The sequence below is a fragment of the Mobula birostris genome, chromosome 2 (genome assembly GCF_030028105.1).
Source record: "Mobula birostris isolate sMobBir1 chromosome 2, sMobBir1.hap1, whole genome shotgun sequence".
NCBI classification, from domain to species: domain Eukaryota; kingdom Metazoa; phylum Chordata; class Chondrichthyes; order Myliobatiformes; family Myliobatidae; genus Mobula; species Mobula birostris.
Genome location: NC_092371.1, coordinates 55,606,882 through 55,621,824, shown reverse-complemented (window position 1 = coordinate 55,621,824; position 14,943 = coordinate 55,606,882). Strand labels below are relative to the sequence as shown.

General features: G+C 38.4%; 1 protein-coding gene across 2 annotated transcripts in view; it reads left to right on the top strand.

Moving 5' to 3' along the window:
- LOC140186784 (protein-tyrosine kinase 6-like) overlaps window positions 1–14,943 on the top strand; it is a 41,431-nt gene that overhangs the window by 557 nt on the left and 25,931 nt on the right. For both annotated transcript variants that reach the window (XM_072241360.1, XM_072241352.1), the window contains exons 2-5: window positions 1,225–1,343; window positions 4,009–4,172; window positions 7,015–7,183; window positions 11,055–11,213. In XM_072241360.1, coding sequence (XP_072097461.1) covers window positions 1,225–1,343; window positions 4,009–4,172; window positions 7,015–7,183; window positions 11,055–11,213 — 611 coding nt within the window. The remainder of the gene's footprint in view (window positions 1–1,224; window positions 1,344–4,008; window positions 4,173–7,014; window positions 7,184–11,054; window positions 11,214–14,943) is intronic.

Sequence of the window (14,943 nt, the reverse complement as noted above, 5' to 3'; positions counted from 1 at the left end):
ATTACATTTATCTAGCCGTGTCCAAATACAGTACCACAACAAGTGGATCTTGAAGTTAAACTTTGCGTTTCTTGCACTTTCCGATCATCACCTACTCTTCGTGCAATTTCTGTCTTTGTTTCCCAGAGATGTGAATTATTTAAGGTTCTCATTTTAATCGATTCTACTTTCCCAATATCGATGTGGGTGACAGACCTTTAACACGCTCCTCATTGTCTCAGCACCTTAAAAAATATACTAGGTGACGTTAGCGAAGAAATACCGTTAAGTATTCACTAGTTATTGTTTGGACCACTGTTTTGGCAAAGGAGTGGTTTTGTGTAAGATAACGGTAAAATGACCAAGAAAAGATGATAGGTATGTATAAGGTTAAATAAAGTAAACAGTTGAGTTAACATTTTTCTGATCTACCTCTTCCTACCTCGTCCCTAACCCACATCAGACCAGCAGCCGAGTCTAGAATTGTTGCTTAGTATTGGCTTGCTAATTTTGTAAAGGGTAGAACATTGCAGTAGTTTATGTTGGATTTTACCCTTGCATGTTTGTGCTTTAAGGATTAACAGTGTTTTATTTTACATTGAAGAAAGGTCTTGATGAAGGATCTCAACCCTAAATGCCGACTGGCCACTTCCCCCCTTAGACGCTACCTGACCGCCGAGTTAGAAACATAGAAAATAGGTGCAGGAGTAGGCCATTCGGCCCTTCGAGCCTGAGTTCTTCCAATATGTTGTCTGATGCTCCAAGTTTCTAGTGTCTGTAGTCCCTTGTGTCTCCTCTTTATTTTACACTAAGATAACTCGTAACATGACCATTTTTCTAACAGTCTGAGAGAAGTACCAAAACGTTGAAAATAAATTAATATTTGACTTACGGGAGTTGAGAAACAGCCATTGTCGCGAGTAAATCTCAATGGAGTAATATTAGCCAGTTCATTGGCTATATTTAAGAGGGCGTAAGATATGGCCCTTGTGGCTAAAGGGATCAGGGGGTATGGAGGGAAGGCAGGTACAGGGTTCTCAGTTGGATGATCAGCCATGATCATACTGAATGGCGGTGCAGGCTCGAAAGGCCGAATGGCCTACTCTTGCACCTGTTTTCTATATTTTTATATTATACCTGCACACTTCTGAAGAGAAACCTTGGCAAAGAAAACCGTACATTACTTAAGTGCACAATCGATATGATCTTCCGTCTGTGTACACCACCTCTATTTACTTTTTGTAGCTGGTTTGCTGGGAAACTGAGCCGATCTAACGCAAAGGGTATCCTTTCCACGCAGCCTATAACTGGGTCCTTCCTCATCCGTGAAAGCGACAGTCAAGAAAGTGCATATGCACTCTCAGGTAAGTATTTTACAAAAGTAATTGCATTTCCCACAATTTAGCATTTAACACCATCTCATGGTTTTTTTGGATATTGCAAAGAATTGTGTACTTTACCACGTGTTTTATCCATTGCATACTGTACTGAAAATCATACAATAATAACTTGAGTTTCATAAGTGCATTCCTACATTTACAACAGAGTTGGTTTGTGGTTACAACTGGTTTTCTTGCACTGGAGCATACCACAGTTAACGGTTTTTCTACAGTTTCGCTTCTTAGCAGTAGCAGTAGCAGTAGAAGAAAATCTTTAAAGGCTCGGTTCCATATGCTGATGGAGAGTTTAAACATATAAGCCAGCACTACATTTTGATACCAAAGCTCAGTCTGGCTCCAGGTATCTGGAGACTTAGTGCTTTCATTTCATATTTACCGGTTATCTAAAGGTTTCTTTGGTGAGCAGATCTTAAAGTCAGAATATTATGATCTGTTCATTTAAGATCTTGATACATATAGTTCTGATGGAGCACGTGTTAAAGTTTGAGCATGACTCTATATTCTATACAGCATGCTAATCTGAATTATGAAGGTAGATGTTCAAACAACCCTATCGTAATCTGGGTTGACCACACTTCAGTATAGCAACACTATGACAACTTTGCCCTGCAGACGATTTTTTTTTGTTTTATTTGCATTCCTTCTTGAATAATTTATGTCAAATCCATGTTTTCTTGTGAATGTTATGTATCTGAAGCTCTTTCTTTGTGATGCCACTGTAAGTACATTTTTAAAAATTGCATTTTACAATATAACATATAATAAAACACTTGACTTTGACTTTGGTTCTCCAGAACCCCGAACCTCCACATTTCCTCTCACCCTTACCACATATCTACCTGACAGAGAGGGTTCAGGTTTCTTTCCTGTGCTGAACCTGATAGGCAACATTGGGATGCCTGTTTGATGTACTGCTGACCAGCTAGCAAATGCAAGATATTCCAGAATGTCTTGCAGTGAGGTGTGGGATGGAAGGCAGCACCCAGGGCTCGGTGAAAATGGCCGCATTGTTCATATCAGACACTTGAGCACTAGGCTAGCCCTCTAGCATGGCTCTGAGGAAGGATTGCAGTACTGTGACCTTACAGATGACATTTTATACCAAATCTCCATTTACCTTCTCAACTGGACATATAAGACCCATGAAGTTTTTCAAAGGTGAATTACTGTATCTCAACATTCCTCATCCATATTAATTACGCAATAAACACCAATTTTTAAAGTTTCCTATTTCAGAGAACTTGTCTGATATATTTCCAAATGCTTCATCAGCAATAAGCCATTTTGGAAAGTATTGAATTTTGAAGGTTGCTACATATTTTGCATTTGCAGACTTTCAGCAATACATCAGATAGGCATCCCAATGCAAGATTCCCTTCTTTGCAACTTGAACAGGAGGTGATACCACTCAGGAGTGAAAAAAACTGCTCTTTAACAAACTCAATTGAAATGCTTTCATGATGATTTGGTTGAATTCAGAGTGAGTTTGATTTGAAATGGATGGACTGGATGTTATTTTGGGTGGCATGATTTACAATGTCAGGATTCTTGTTAATTTTTTAGGATGATTTATGTAACTGAAGGCTACACTACTGAAGTTCGGGTTGTAGGTTAAATTCCTGTTATATCCTCTAAAAGCCCTTAGGTTGAAAAAGAAATTGGAGAACTCCATATAGCATCAACGTCCATAGAGTAGTCAGGGAACAAAACTATTAATGTTCTTATACCTCATCTGGGGAATAAAGAAAGACTTGCAGTTGAATTGTGTTTTTCACAGCTTCAAGAGATCACAAAACACTTCCAGTGAAGTACATTTGATGTAATTTCACAGTCGTAACCAAGGAAACATGGTAGTCAATTTCTGCATAAAAAGGTCAAATCAAGAGCCAAATGATATTGGCCAAATAGTCTACAATCATATCCAGTTTACTCTTGTGTGTGTATAAGTGGTTGTGTATGGATGTATCCATGACTTTGATCATTGGCTGAGGATATGCCCAGACTGAAATTCATTGTTCAGGCCCACATATCTATCTAGATAAGACCAACCACTATTGTGTTATCTGCAAACTTGATGACATGGTTTGAGCTGGATTCTGTGACATGGTCCTGCATCAGCAGTGTGAAATGATGTCCAGTGAGTGCTGTACACCATTGAATGCCTCTGTGATGTGTGGACAGCCCTGTGCTTGAACGACCAGAAAGCAATTTTGAAGACTTAATAAACACTGCAGCATGTAGCAGATATTGATTTTTTAAGAAATCTTAAAATGAGAAAGTCATATGAAGATTGCACTACACATCAACATTTTAAGCCCATTCAAAATGCTTTGAGAGATTTCAATTTATTATGATGTTTTATTGTTCAAGTTATTTCTGATCATGTTTTAAAACTTCTTTCATTATTGAATTTTGTTCCCTTCAATAAATACAGACAAGAAGGGGGCCTTTTAGAATTTGAATCCAGCAAGACTGCAGCTGTTCAAATTAGACAATGTTGAATGAAAGCTTTCATTTATTGCATCTTAACCTTTTTAAAATTCCCAGTGAGTTCAGGGAAAATAAATGATACAGATAGATCTAAAATCTCTGCCTTGTACAGTAATTACATTTCTCTTTTTCTCTTCAGTACTAGATGGAACCATTGTAAGACACTATCATATCTTCCAAAGCAAATCTGGGCAGTTTTACCTGAATGTAGCCAATCAATTTTCCAGTCTGAAAGAACTGGTGGAATACTACAAATTAAATAATCTTCGGCCAGGTCTCCAGTTAACTAGACCTTGTCAGAAAGTAAGTTACATTAAGTAAATTATTTCAAGATTATTAAACTGTCTACAAAGCTAAAGCATGTTTGGAATAAGAAGTCCCAGTCTGACAGTAATTCAGTGTTCGAGACATTGAGACTATAGATACTTCATATTTAACAACACAGTGATAATATTACTGTGCCGGGGACACAAGTAAACCAGTCATTTCTTGAGATCAATGATTCATACTGTCTGATAGTATTACCCTTTATCAGTCAGTATTCTGATGCTTCACGCCAGCAATATCCAATAATGTGGATGAACCGTATTATTGGATATTGCTGGCATGAAGCATCAGAAAATCATTCAGTGAAGCCTGTGGTGACTTAGGATCTGATATACTCAGTATCAAACCATCAATACACATAATTTTCCCCAGCATGCTAGCCTATGAAACCAACTTAATTTCACTTCCATATTCCTTCTGCATTATTAATGCAGCCCAAGCAAACAAAGCACTTAAGCAAACACAGCAGGCATTCTACACACAGCAATATACAACAATCCACAACATAAGACGGGCTGCGTTATTTACTTGTGGTAGGAATTTTACATTGGAATGCAAGGGAAATATTTCTTGCACAACAACAAAATGAACTAAACTTTTCTTTTTTTTATATCCAATTACCTATTAACCAAGCTTGGGACCTCATATACTTTAACTTACGCATTAGCTTGCCTTGACACTTTCGAGAATTTTCAAATGAGTCGACAATTCCGATTTTAGATTCTCCTTTCTCTCTCTGCACTGTTCCTTTCTAAGCTTGTCACTTAGAACTTATCTACATATACTGCATCAGCCATGATTCTAGCCATTTCATCAGATGTCTGACTATTTGCTACTTTCTCATGTATTGTAATATTCCATAATTTTAATATTGTACCCCCACTGTCCACCTCAAGGTTGTTTACCTATAAAGCAAACAGTAACTGTAGCACTCACACTCACAGTGATGAAGTGCTTTGAGAGGTTGGTGATGAAACATATCAACTCCTGCCTGAGGAGAGAATTTGGTCAGCTCCAGTTTGCCTACCATCACAACAGGTCAACAGTAGATGCCATTTCACTGGCTCTTCACTCAACCCTGGAACATCTGGACAGTGAAGCCGCATTCATCAGGATGTTCTTTATTAACATTCAATACTATCATCCCTTCAAAATTAATCAATAGGCTCCAAGGCCTAGGCAATTGGATACTCGATTTCCTCACTTGCAGACCTCAGTGAGTTTGTATTGGCAACAACATCTCCTCCACAATCTCCATCTGCACAGGTACACCACAGGCTGTGTGCTTAGACACCCTGCTCTACCCACTTTACACTTATGACTGTGAGACCAACCACAGCTCCGATACCATATTTTGCTGATACCACTTGTTGGCCGATTCAAAAGCGGTGACGAATCAGCATATAGGAGGGAGAGTGAAAATTTGGTTGAGTTGTGCCACAACAATTTCTCACTTGATGTCATCAAGACCAAGGAGCTGATTAAAGGCTACAGGAGGAGGAAACTAAAGGTCCATAAGCCAGTCCTCATCAGGGATGAGAGGTGAAGACTGCAAAAATTTTAACTTCCTTGCTGTTATCATTTCAGAGGATCTTTCCTGGGCCCAACATACAAAGAAAGCATGCTGCGCCTCTACTTTCAGATAAGTTTGCAAAGATTCGGCATGTCATCTAAAACTTTGACAAACTTCCATAGGTGTGCAGTGGAGAGTATACTGACTGGTTGCATCATGCCCTAGTATGAAAACACCAATGCCCTTGAATGGAAAAGCCTACTAAGAGTATTGAATACAGCCCAGTCCATCATGAGTAACACCCACTACATCATGAGTACATCTACAGGGAGCATTGTTGCAGGAAGGTAGCATCCTTCATCTAGTACCCCCAACATCAGGCCAATCTCTCTTCTCACTGCCGCCATCAGGAAGGAGGTAGAAGAGCCACAGAATGCATATCACTAGTTCAGGAACAATCAATCATTTAGCTCTTGACCTAGAGGGGATAACTTCACTCATCCCAACAATGAACAGTTCCCACAACCTATGGACCCATGTTCAAGGACTCTTCATCTCATGTTCTCAATATTGTTTTTTTTCTTGTATTTGCACAGTTTGTTGTCTTTTGCATATTGGTTGTTTGTCCATTGAGTCTGTGGTTTTTCATTGATTCTATGGTGTTTATTTGTAAATACTTGCAAGAGAATGAATCTCAGGGTTATATATAGTGACATATGTACTTTGACAATAAACTTACTTTGAAATTTTTGAACTTTGAACCAATGATTTCATGACCAACCATTTGGGGTTCCACTGAATTTCTCTTCTGAACTGAACTGCTGGCTTTTATTTTGTGCTTTTGACATTGGGTCACAGTCCACCAATCTATATTTGCTATTTAAACCAATTGCAAATGAATGATCAAAGATAAGCATACAGCCTAAATTCAAACGGATGCTGCTTTCTCTTCATATTTATGTCATTTATATAGCAGTGTCTGAACAGTGTTCAGTGTTTGAAATTCTGAACAGTAGCAGTGTTTGACATTCTGCAGAATGCCAATGTAGAGAACACTAATCCCATTTAAATTAAATGGTTATGAATATTTTCTAACAACTGAATAAGGTTTGCAGTAAAAAAAAGAAGTTGCACAGTGGAACTTAGTATGCGTGTACAAAGTTTAGGAAGAGGATGAGTAGAAATGACTTGAATTAGTTCATAAAGGTGTCTAGTAATTGGTATGAAATTAAACATGATACTTGAACTTTCTATCTTTTTTAAGTAATTTTCATTTCAGTCTTCTACATATTTTGTATTTTAAAGCAACATCAACCAAATATAAGAGATTTGTCCCATTGGACTGTGGATAACTGGGAGAGGCCCAGGTCAGAATTCACTTTAACAGAAAAGCTGGGTTCGGGACATTTTGGAGAAGTATATGCTGGATATTGGAATGATACTGTTCAAGTCGCCATCAAGACAGTAGAAGTTGGTAAGGATAGATTGGAGATAAGTTGTAAGGGCACTGAAACTACATTAGAGTGGAACACAGGTAGTCTCTGAACCATGATAGCACAGCTCTTCAAACATCTCTACCATTGCCTCTTTCTGCTAATACATTAATTTACAGATGCTTACCATATCAGAATTGTATAGATCTAGTCACTTAATCAAGATCTGCTTGTACCTGTATTCCGCTTACTAAGAGATACTTGGTCTCAACTAGCTTATGCACGGGGGTATATTTCATAATAATTGTACAGATTATCTGGATTTTTAACTTCTAGAATAATAGACATGAATAATTGAACTGCTATCTGTTGAGTTGTTTATGTGATTTTTTAAAATGCCTCTTCAATTTAAAATTTCTCATCCTCTTTAATGTTGGAAAGAAACCATTCTGTTAGAAATACTTTATTTACATTCCAGAAAAAAATCAATTAAATACCTGTTCATTTTACTGAGAGGGTAATGAATCATAGGCTTATTCAATGCCTTACCTAATGTTGATAGAAATGAACATGATATTTTTTGTAAGTGCAAAACATTACATTTCTTGACTATATATGCCCTTGCAAAATTTAACATTAATTTGAAACATTTTAAAATAACATCTTTTATTTGGCTCATTCATGAAGGATCCACAAAATATATTGTAGAGTGATACTTAAATCTAAGCATAAATATTGAACTTCATCATGAAGTTGAAAAATTGTTCGAGTGCTATTAGATGTAAATAGAAGAGGGCAGAACTTATCTGAAGATTGTGAACAAACTGATATAAGTTAGTACTGAAATCAAGGAGCACAATAGAAGCTACATAGCTATCTAAAGGATTGATATCATCATGATTATTTTAATAATGGGATGTGATATTTTACTGAGGAATAATTTCAACTGTCACCTCAGCAGCTGGGGAATTTAAAATGATTTTAATTAAATGATTTAGAATAAAATGCAGCTGCAATAATGTTGATCAAGGAACTACCTACCTATTATTCTCATAATGGAATATTCCACATAATTTCCATAAAATTATATGCAAATAATAATTCTATGCTATAATATTTGCTGTACTCTTACAATAACTTTGTTATGCCAGTGCAACACTTACTGTAACATGCTTTAAAAACTCTTCGATTCCCCACGCTGATATGTTGCAAAGTCGATGAAATGTAAATCAGCAAGGCTTGCAATAAAAAAAAATCAGATGTTCAGTATTTACTTCTTGAGGTGTACTGGGGCCCTATTTTGGCTTCTTTGAACCATGCAACATCTGTAGGTGCAACTTATTCCAACCTATGTTACGATACATAGAAAATATTGAGTTCATAACTTAAGATTTAAAAGGAAATCATTCTATGATTTCATGAACCAACCTTTCCTCATTAATAAATTACTTACTTCCTGTTACACTGCTGCCATTTAGGGCAACAATGAGAGTCCTCCATCTCTGTCTGTCCATACCATCGCACACATATATAGGAATCTTCATTGCTGTTTTCCTAACAATTTTGTTTGACTAGTCAGGATTGTTAGCTCTGAGCTGAACTCCCAAACCTGGTGGACTGGTGGATCACTCTTAATCTTGGCCTCTACCCTTTGACCTGTTTGGCATGGGTAACCATACCAAGAGCCAAAGCATGAAGCCCTGACTCCAGTAAATATAGCTTCCCAGTCATTGAGGCATGCAAGCCTCCAAACCCTATGACAAAGTTGAGGTCCTCTTGGGGGTTCCTCATTAATAATGCAATAAATATTGACTGAAAATCAGTTGTTCATATTTTGAAAATCATTTAAATAGATTTAATTACTTGATAGAGTCCATAACTGTTCAATATATCACAACAGCAATTGTGGTTCCATTCTGTCCTACAGTGCTTCCTGGGTGGAGTTTGCATGTTATCCTTGTAATCACATGTTCCATATTCATCCCACATCCCAAATTCCTACTGGTTAAATTAATTGGCTACTGTAAACCACGCCTAACTGAGGTGGCTAGAATGAAAATCAGGAGATATTGATAAGAATAGTTTGAAAGGAAGTAAGTGGGGCAAAGGGGTTGATTGATTACGAGCTGGCATAGACAAGAAGGGCTGAGTGGCCTCAATCTCTATTTTATGGAAATATATGAAAAAGGAATTCAATGCAAGTTGTACTTGTGCATTGATATTTTGTTCATCATCTAAGGTTAATATAGTCATCAAAGTCTAGACTTCCTATATAGTTCACTGCTTACCAACTTTGAATAGCAGGATTTATTAAAGCTCTTCAGCAACATACAGCATGTGCCCTTTCTATTTATCCATTCATTAGCAATGCCAGTGATATCCAGGTTGTGATCCATCAGATAAGAAGGAAATTAAAGAGAAGACAGACAGGACATCAATTACCCAGAATTTATAAAATATCATTAAAGGGCAAAAATGAGAACTTGGAGAACGGACATTAAGAAAGATTAATAATAAAACTATGATCACAATTATGCATTATGTGCATTATATGCGAACTATGCACAGATTTGTGGAGTATTTTTAATAACAGTTAGGTTTGTAATTGCATCCTGAATTCAGAATGCCCAAACATGAAGAAGCAATTATGCTGTCTCTAGAACAGCAAATTGATATTGTATCCTGTATCCCAACCCTCTCAGCTTATTTTCAATGAAGTACAAAATATTTACCAATAATTTGTTGTAAAGAGACCATTTGTATTATTTGTAAGAAAATGAAAGATTTTGCAAGAGTTTTGATCCAGATACCTTCAGAAATATTTAGAAACTAGGTTAAGACTATTATGAGATCTATTTTAATCAATTTAGAAAACATCTTATGATTCTGAAGATATTATACCTTCAAATAGGTTTTATGAAAATGTTAAGAGAAATAGATAGAAAAAAATCAACTATGTTCATGCCAGCCAAAAGCACAATTCAGGTTAATCCCATTTCCTTCCTCTTGAAGCATAGTACTGTAAATAACATTGTACATGGTCACACAAACCCATTACAATGTCTGTCTGTCTAGGTACCATATCCGATGCGGACTTTGGTGACCATGGTTTTCCATATAGATCTATCCTTCGTTTTTTGGATGACTTCCATTTCCTCGATATGTAGCCACCTGGCTAGGCTTTTGATGTACATAAGCCAAGGTCTTCCTCTAGGTTTGCTCCCCTCAATCTTTCTAGAAAGTATGAGTTTTTCTAGTTCATCTTTCCGCATGATGTGTCCTAGGAATCTGAGTTGTCTTTCTCTCATTGTCAGTATGAGTGATCAAACTGCTTGGGCTCTTCTGAGAACTTCTTCATTTGATGTGTGTGTGGTCCATGATATTTTTAACATTCTCCTGTAGAACCATAATACAGCTGCTTCTAGTCTCTTTTCCATTGCCAGAGAAATGGTCCAGCATTCACTTCCATAAGTCAGGATAGAATAAATGTAGCACTGCAGTATTCTGTTTTTAGTGTACATGCTCATCTTTCTGTCTGCTAATATGGTTTTCATTTTTTGGAAAGCTTCTTTCACCATTGCTATTCAGTATTTGATTACTGAGTCACACCTGCCATTACTTGTTATTAGTTACAATACGTACATAAAAACCAAAAAAAAAAATGCTAGTAGCACTCAGAGCTCAGGCAGCATCTGTGGACAGAGAAACAGAGTTACTGTTGCAAGTTGAAGACTTTTGTATCAAAAGATCAGTTTATATAATTTTCTGATGAAGTCTTTAACCTGAAGCATTGACTTTCCATGGATGCTGCCTGATCTCGTTTCCTTTATTTTTTGCTTTTTTAATTATTATTTTCAGACTCATAGGCTTTTGATTTTCATTTATTATAATATAGCGTATTTTCTACCCTAGGTTTAATGAATGCAAAAGATTTCCATACGGAAACACAGATTATGAAGAGGTTGCACCATCCACATCTATTATCCCTGTATGCAGTATGCACGACAGCTGATCCTTTCTACATTGTGACTGAACTAATGAAATATGGCAGTCTGCTAAATTATTTACGAAGTTGAGTTGACATCTTCTTTAAAATGTTTGCCTATAATGTGTTTTGGCTTCTTTCCATTGTTATTGCTGGATGGATGAGTGGCTTTTTTCCTTCAGATGTGCCCTGCAGTATGTAGGAATATGTTCACAGTGAGCATCCGCAGAGAAGGTGCAGAGCAGGTCGCTGCTCACTTAATACCAGCACTGCCACTTTGAAATTCAATAACCTAAACAGCACTTCGTCTTAATGATACAAGGCAGAGCATTTACTCTTGCACAGGATGGATCTCCGGTTTAGCCATTTAGAGGAGCTATCAAAAATATACAAGCCATTTGTTGATTAATTTCTTCTGGAAAATGACATAATTCTGTCATTGCTGTGTTTTTTTAAGCTGAAAGTGTCTACAGAGGACTGATAGAAAATATGAAAGGGCTTCTACTGATTTCCACACTTCCACCAAGCCATTTACACCCAGAAATGGGTGTGTCACTAATGGTTGTAATGCACATGACTGGGAAAAATAGGAAAGCAAAACAAACTATTGACCTATATAACCTTTCCATCCTACACAGCCCACAACCCTCATTTTTCTTCATCCATAATTCTATCAAAGAGTCTTCTAAATGTCCCTATTGTATTAGACTCTACCACTACCCCCAGCAGTGTGTTCCAAGTACCCGCCATCCTTTGTGTAAAGTACCTTCCTCTGTCTTCTCCGCTAAACTTTCCTCCACTCACCTTAAATGCATGTCCTCAGGTTTGGCCAATGCCATCCTGGGAAAAGGGTACTGGCTGTCCACTCTTAAACACAATGCTGGAAATTTTGAGCAACACACACAAAATGATGGAGAGGAATAAACAGTCGTTGTTTTGGGCTGAGACCCAAATGTCGACAGTTTATTCCCCTCCAGAGATGCTGCCTGACTTGCAGAGTTCCTCCAGCATTTTGTGTGGGCTGTCGGCTCTGTCTATGCCTCTTGTAATGATATGGATTTCTATCAAGCACCTCTCATCCTTCATTGCTCCAAAGAGAAAAACCCTAGCTTGCTCAACCTTTCTTCATAAAACATGTCCTCTATTCCAGGTAAATCTCCTATGAACCCTCTCTAAAGCTTTTGTATCCTTCCTCTAATGAGGGAACTAGAACTGAACACAGTAGTCTAAATGCAGTCACTGTTTTACAAATGCTGGATAACCTGAAACGGATTTTCCTTCTGTGGTGTTGAACCACAGGCAATGAATCCTGAAGGTGAATGGGTGGTATCAGGGGAGCAGCCACGTTACCTTTATACTGAGACAGTCCACCTTGACATCTACATTTAAGCCATCATAGCTCCACACAGACTCTGGGCAACTGACATGATCAATGACTTTGGTACTCAACCCTCAAGTGTGTGTGTACCATGCATACTGCGCAAACCATGCTGTCTCAAGAAGCCACCTGGAAAATTTGGCTGTGAAGGTATCAAGACCTGTGGTGGACCCATCATTGTAAAAGAACCATCTTCATAAATATCTGGGGAGCTGCAGCATGAAGAGAAGAAAGAGCATAGGAGGGGAATGATTTAGAGAGTGCCTTTCTAGTGAGACTGTCCATGAAGAATTCATCCCAGTGAGATACCAGTTCACATGCAGACTTACATCTTATCTTTCATTAACCATCACAACGCACACATAAACATTATGACCATACAAATCCTCTACTCAATATGACCCTGCAGTTGTAGCATATCCGTTGGAAGGTTGCTAACATTTAGCAGGGGATACAATGAATGAAAGGCAGCTTTGAGCAAGTGGGCCCTTAAAGCCCGGCTACGAACTGTAGTGTCGTGACCTGGGTGGAAGTAGAGGAGCAGACAGCAACCTTAGTGGTCTGCACCCTTTGGAGGTAGATTTCCAAAAAAACAGGATGGCGTGGTAATGTAGTGATTAGTACAATGTTCCACAATGCCAGCTGTAAGATTGGGGTTGGATTCCTGCTATTATCGAAGGAGTATGTAAGTTCTCCCCATCACCGCATGGGTTTCCCCCAACTGCTCTGGTTTCCTCCCACATTCTAAAGACATAGAGGTCGAGTTAGTGAGATGTCGGCCTTCTATCTCAGTGCTAGAAGCTTGGTGACACTTGGTGACCCTTCACTAATTTGACTTGACACAAATTATGCATTTCACTGTATGTTTCAATGTACATGTGACAAATAAAGCCAACCTTTAAAAATGCTCTGCTATCACCTAGGATGGGTCCAAAACAGGACTAGTAACCTGTTAGAATGCAGGATTCATCGACTGTCGCATGACACCACAGGCCCCTTGGCACAATATATACCATTTTATGATGGTAGTCCTCTGACCAGTCACAGCTGCAAGCTGGCCTTGCCCGAACATGATCTGAACTTCGCCTGCAACACACCGAGGTTGGCAGGCAGATACATTTGTTGCAATGGGAACTGTGATGCAGGTCAGAAGATTTTGACTGCAAAGCTTGCAAATGAAGTTGGATGCTAAGCCATTCTGGAAAGATATTCTCCAGCCTTCAGGAAAAGCCCTAGGATAAGTTGCTGTCAAACTTTTGCATATTCTTGACTTTGAATGCTAGTTTTTTGGTCGATTTCCCAAAGCACTAAGCATTTCATTATATACTTCCATTTGAACTTTAATGTCGCCAGCCAAATCTGACTCCTCCGCAGCAGAGCATGTGTGCAACCAAAGTCTCCAATGAGCTAACACTTTGCCACATGTTTCAAACTAATTATGCTGGTGTCTCACATTGGACAGAAGGACCTAGCAGCTGTACTTTGTACCATGCTTCAAAAACCAACAGTTTTGACTTCATTCTTAACCGTGTTGTACTCTCAGCACAAGTGACAAATGTCAGTACTCCACTTTGGTGTCTCTGATGGGTAAAACCAGATGACCATGAAGATGATCTGTAAACAAGGATGTTGAGTGAGTGACTGAATGGGAACAATTAGAGTATGAGAACATTGACAAAAAAAACAAGACCAAAGAATGTAAAAGTTGTGAAAAGCAGAGAAGGAAGACATGACAAGATATTAAGAGGAATAGATGGAGTGGGTAGCCAGCGCCTCTTCCCCAGGGCACCACTGCTCAATACGAGAGGACATGGCTTTAAAGTAAGGGGTGGGAAGTTCAAGGGGGATATTAGAGGAAGGTTTTTTACTCAGAGAGTGGTTGGTGCGTGGAATGCACTGCCTGAGTCAGTGGTGGAGGCAGATACACTAGTGAAGCTTAAGACACTACTAGACAGGTATATGGAGGAATTTAAGGTGCGGGGTTATGTGAGAGGCAGGGTTTGAGGGTCGGTACAACATTTTGGGCCGGAGGGTCTATAATGTGCAGTACTATTCTATGTTCTATGTTCTATGACTGGCAGGTCAGTCTGGGAGACAGAAAGAATGGAACAAAAGAGGGAAAGAAGCAACAAAAGAGCTGAGCCAACAGGTGGATTGCTATTGCAAATCAAAATCAAGTTATGCAAAGTTGTAGAATTCAGTATTAAGTCCAGAAGGAAATAACATATCCAAACAGAAGACGAGGTGCCTCACCGTAACAACGAAAGAGGATAAAGACTGATAGGTCAGAGTAGGAGTGGATGGAAGATTAAACTGCCAGACAACATGGAGTTTAGGGTTGTCACACTTCACTGAGTTCAGATGTTTTGCAAAGCAGCACCTAATTTGCACGAGGAATTCTGCAGATGCTGGAAATTCAAGCAACACACATCAAAGTT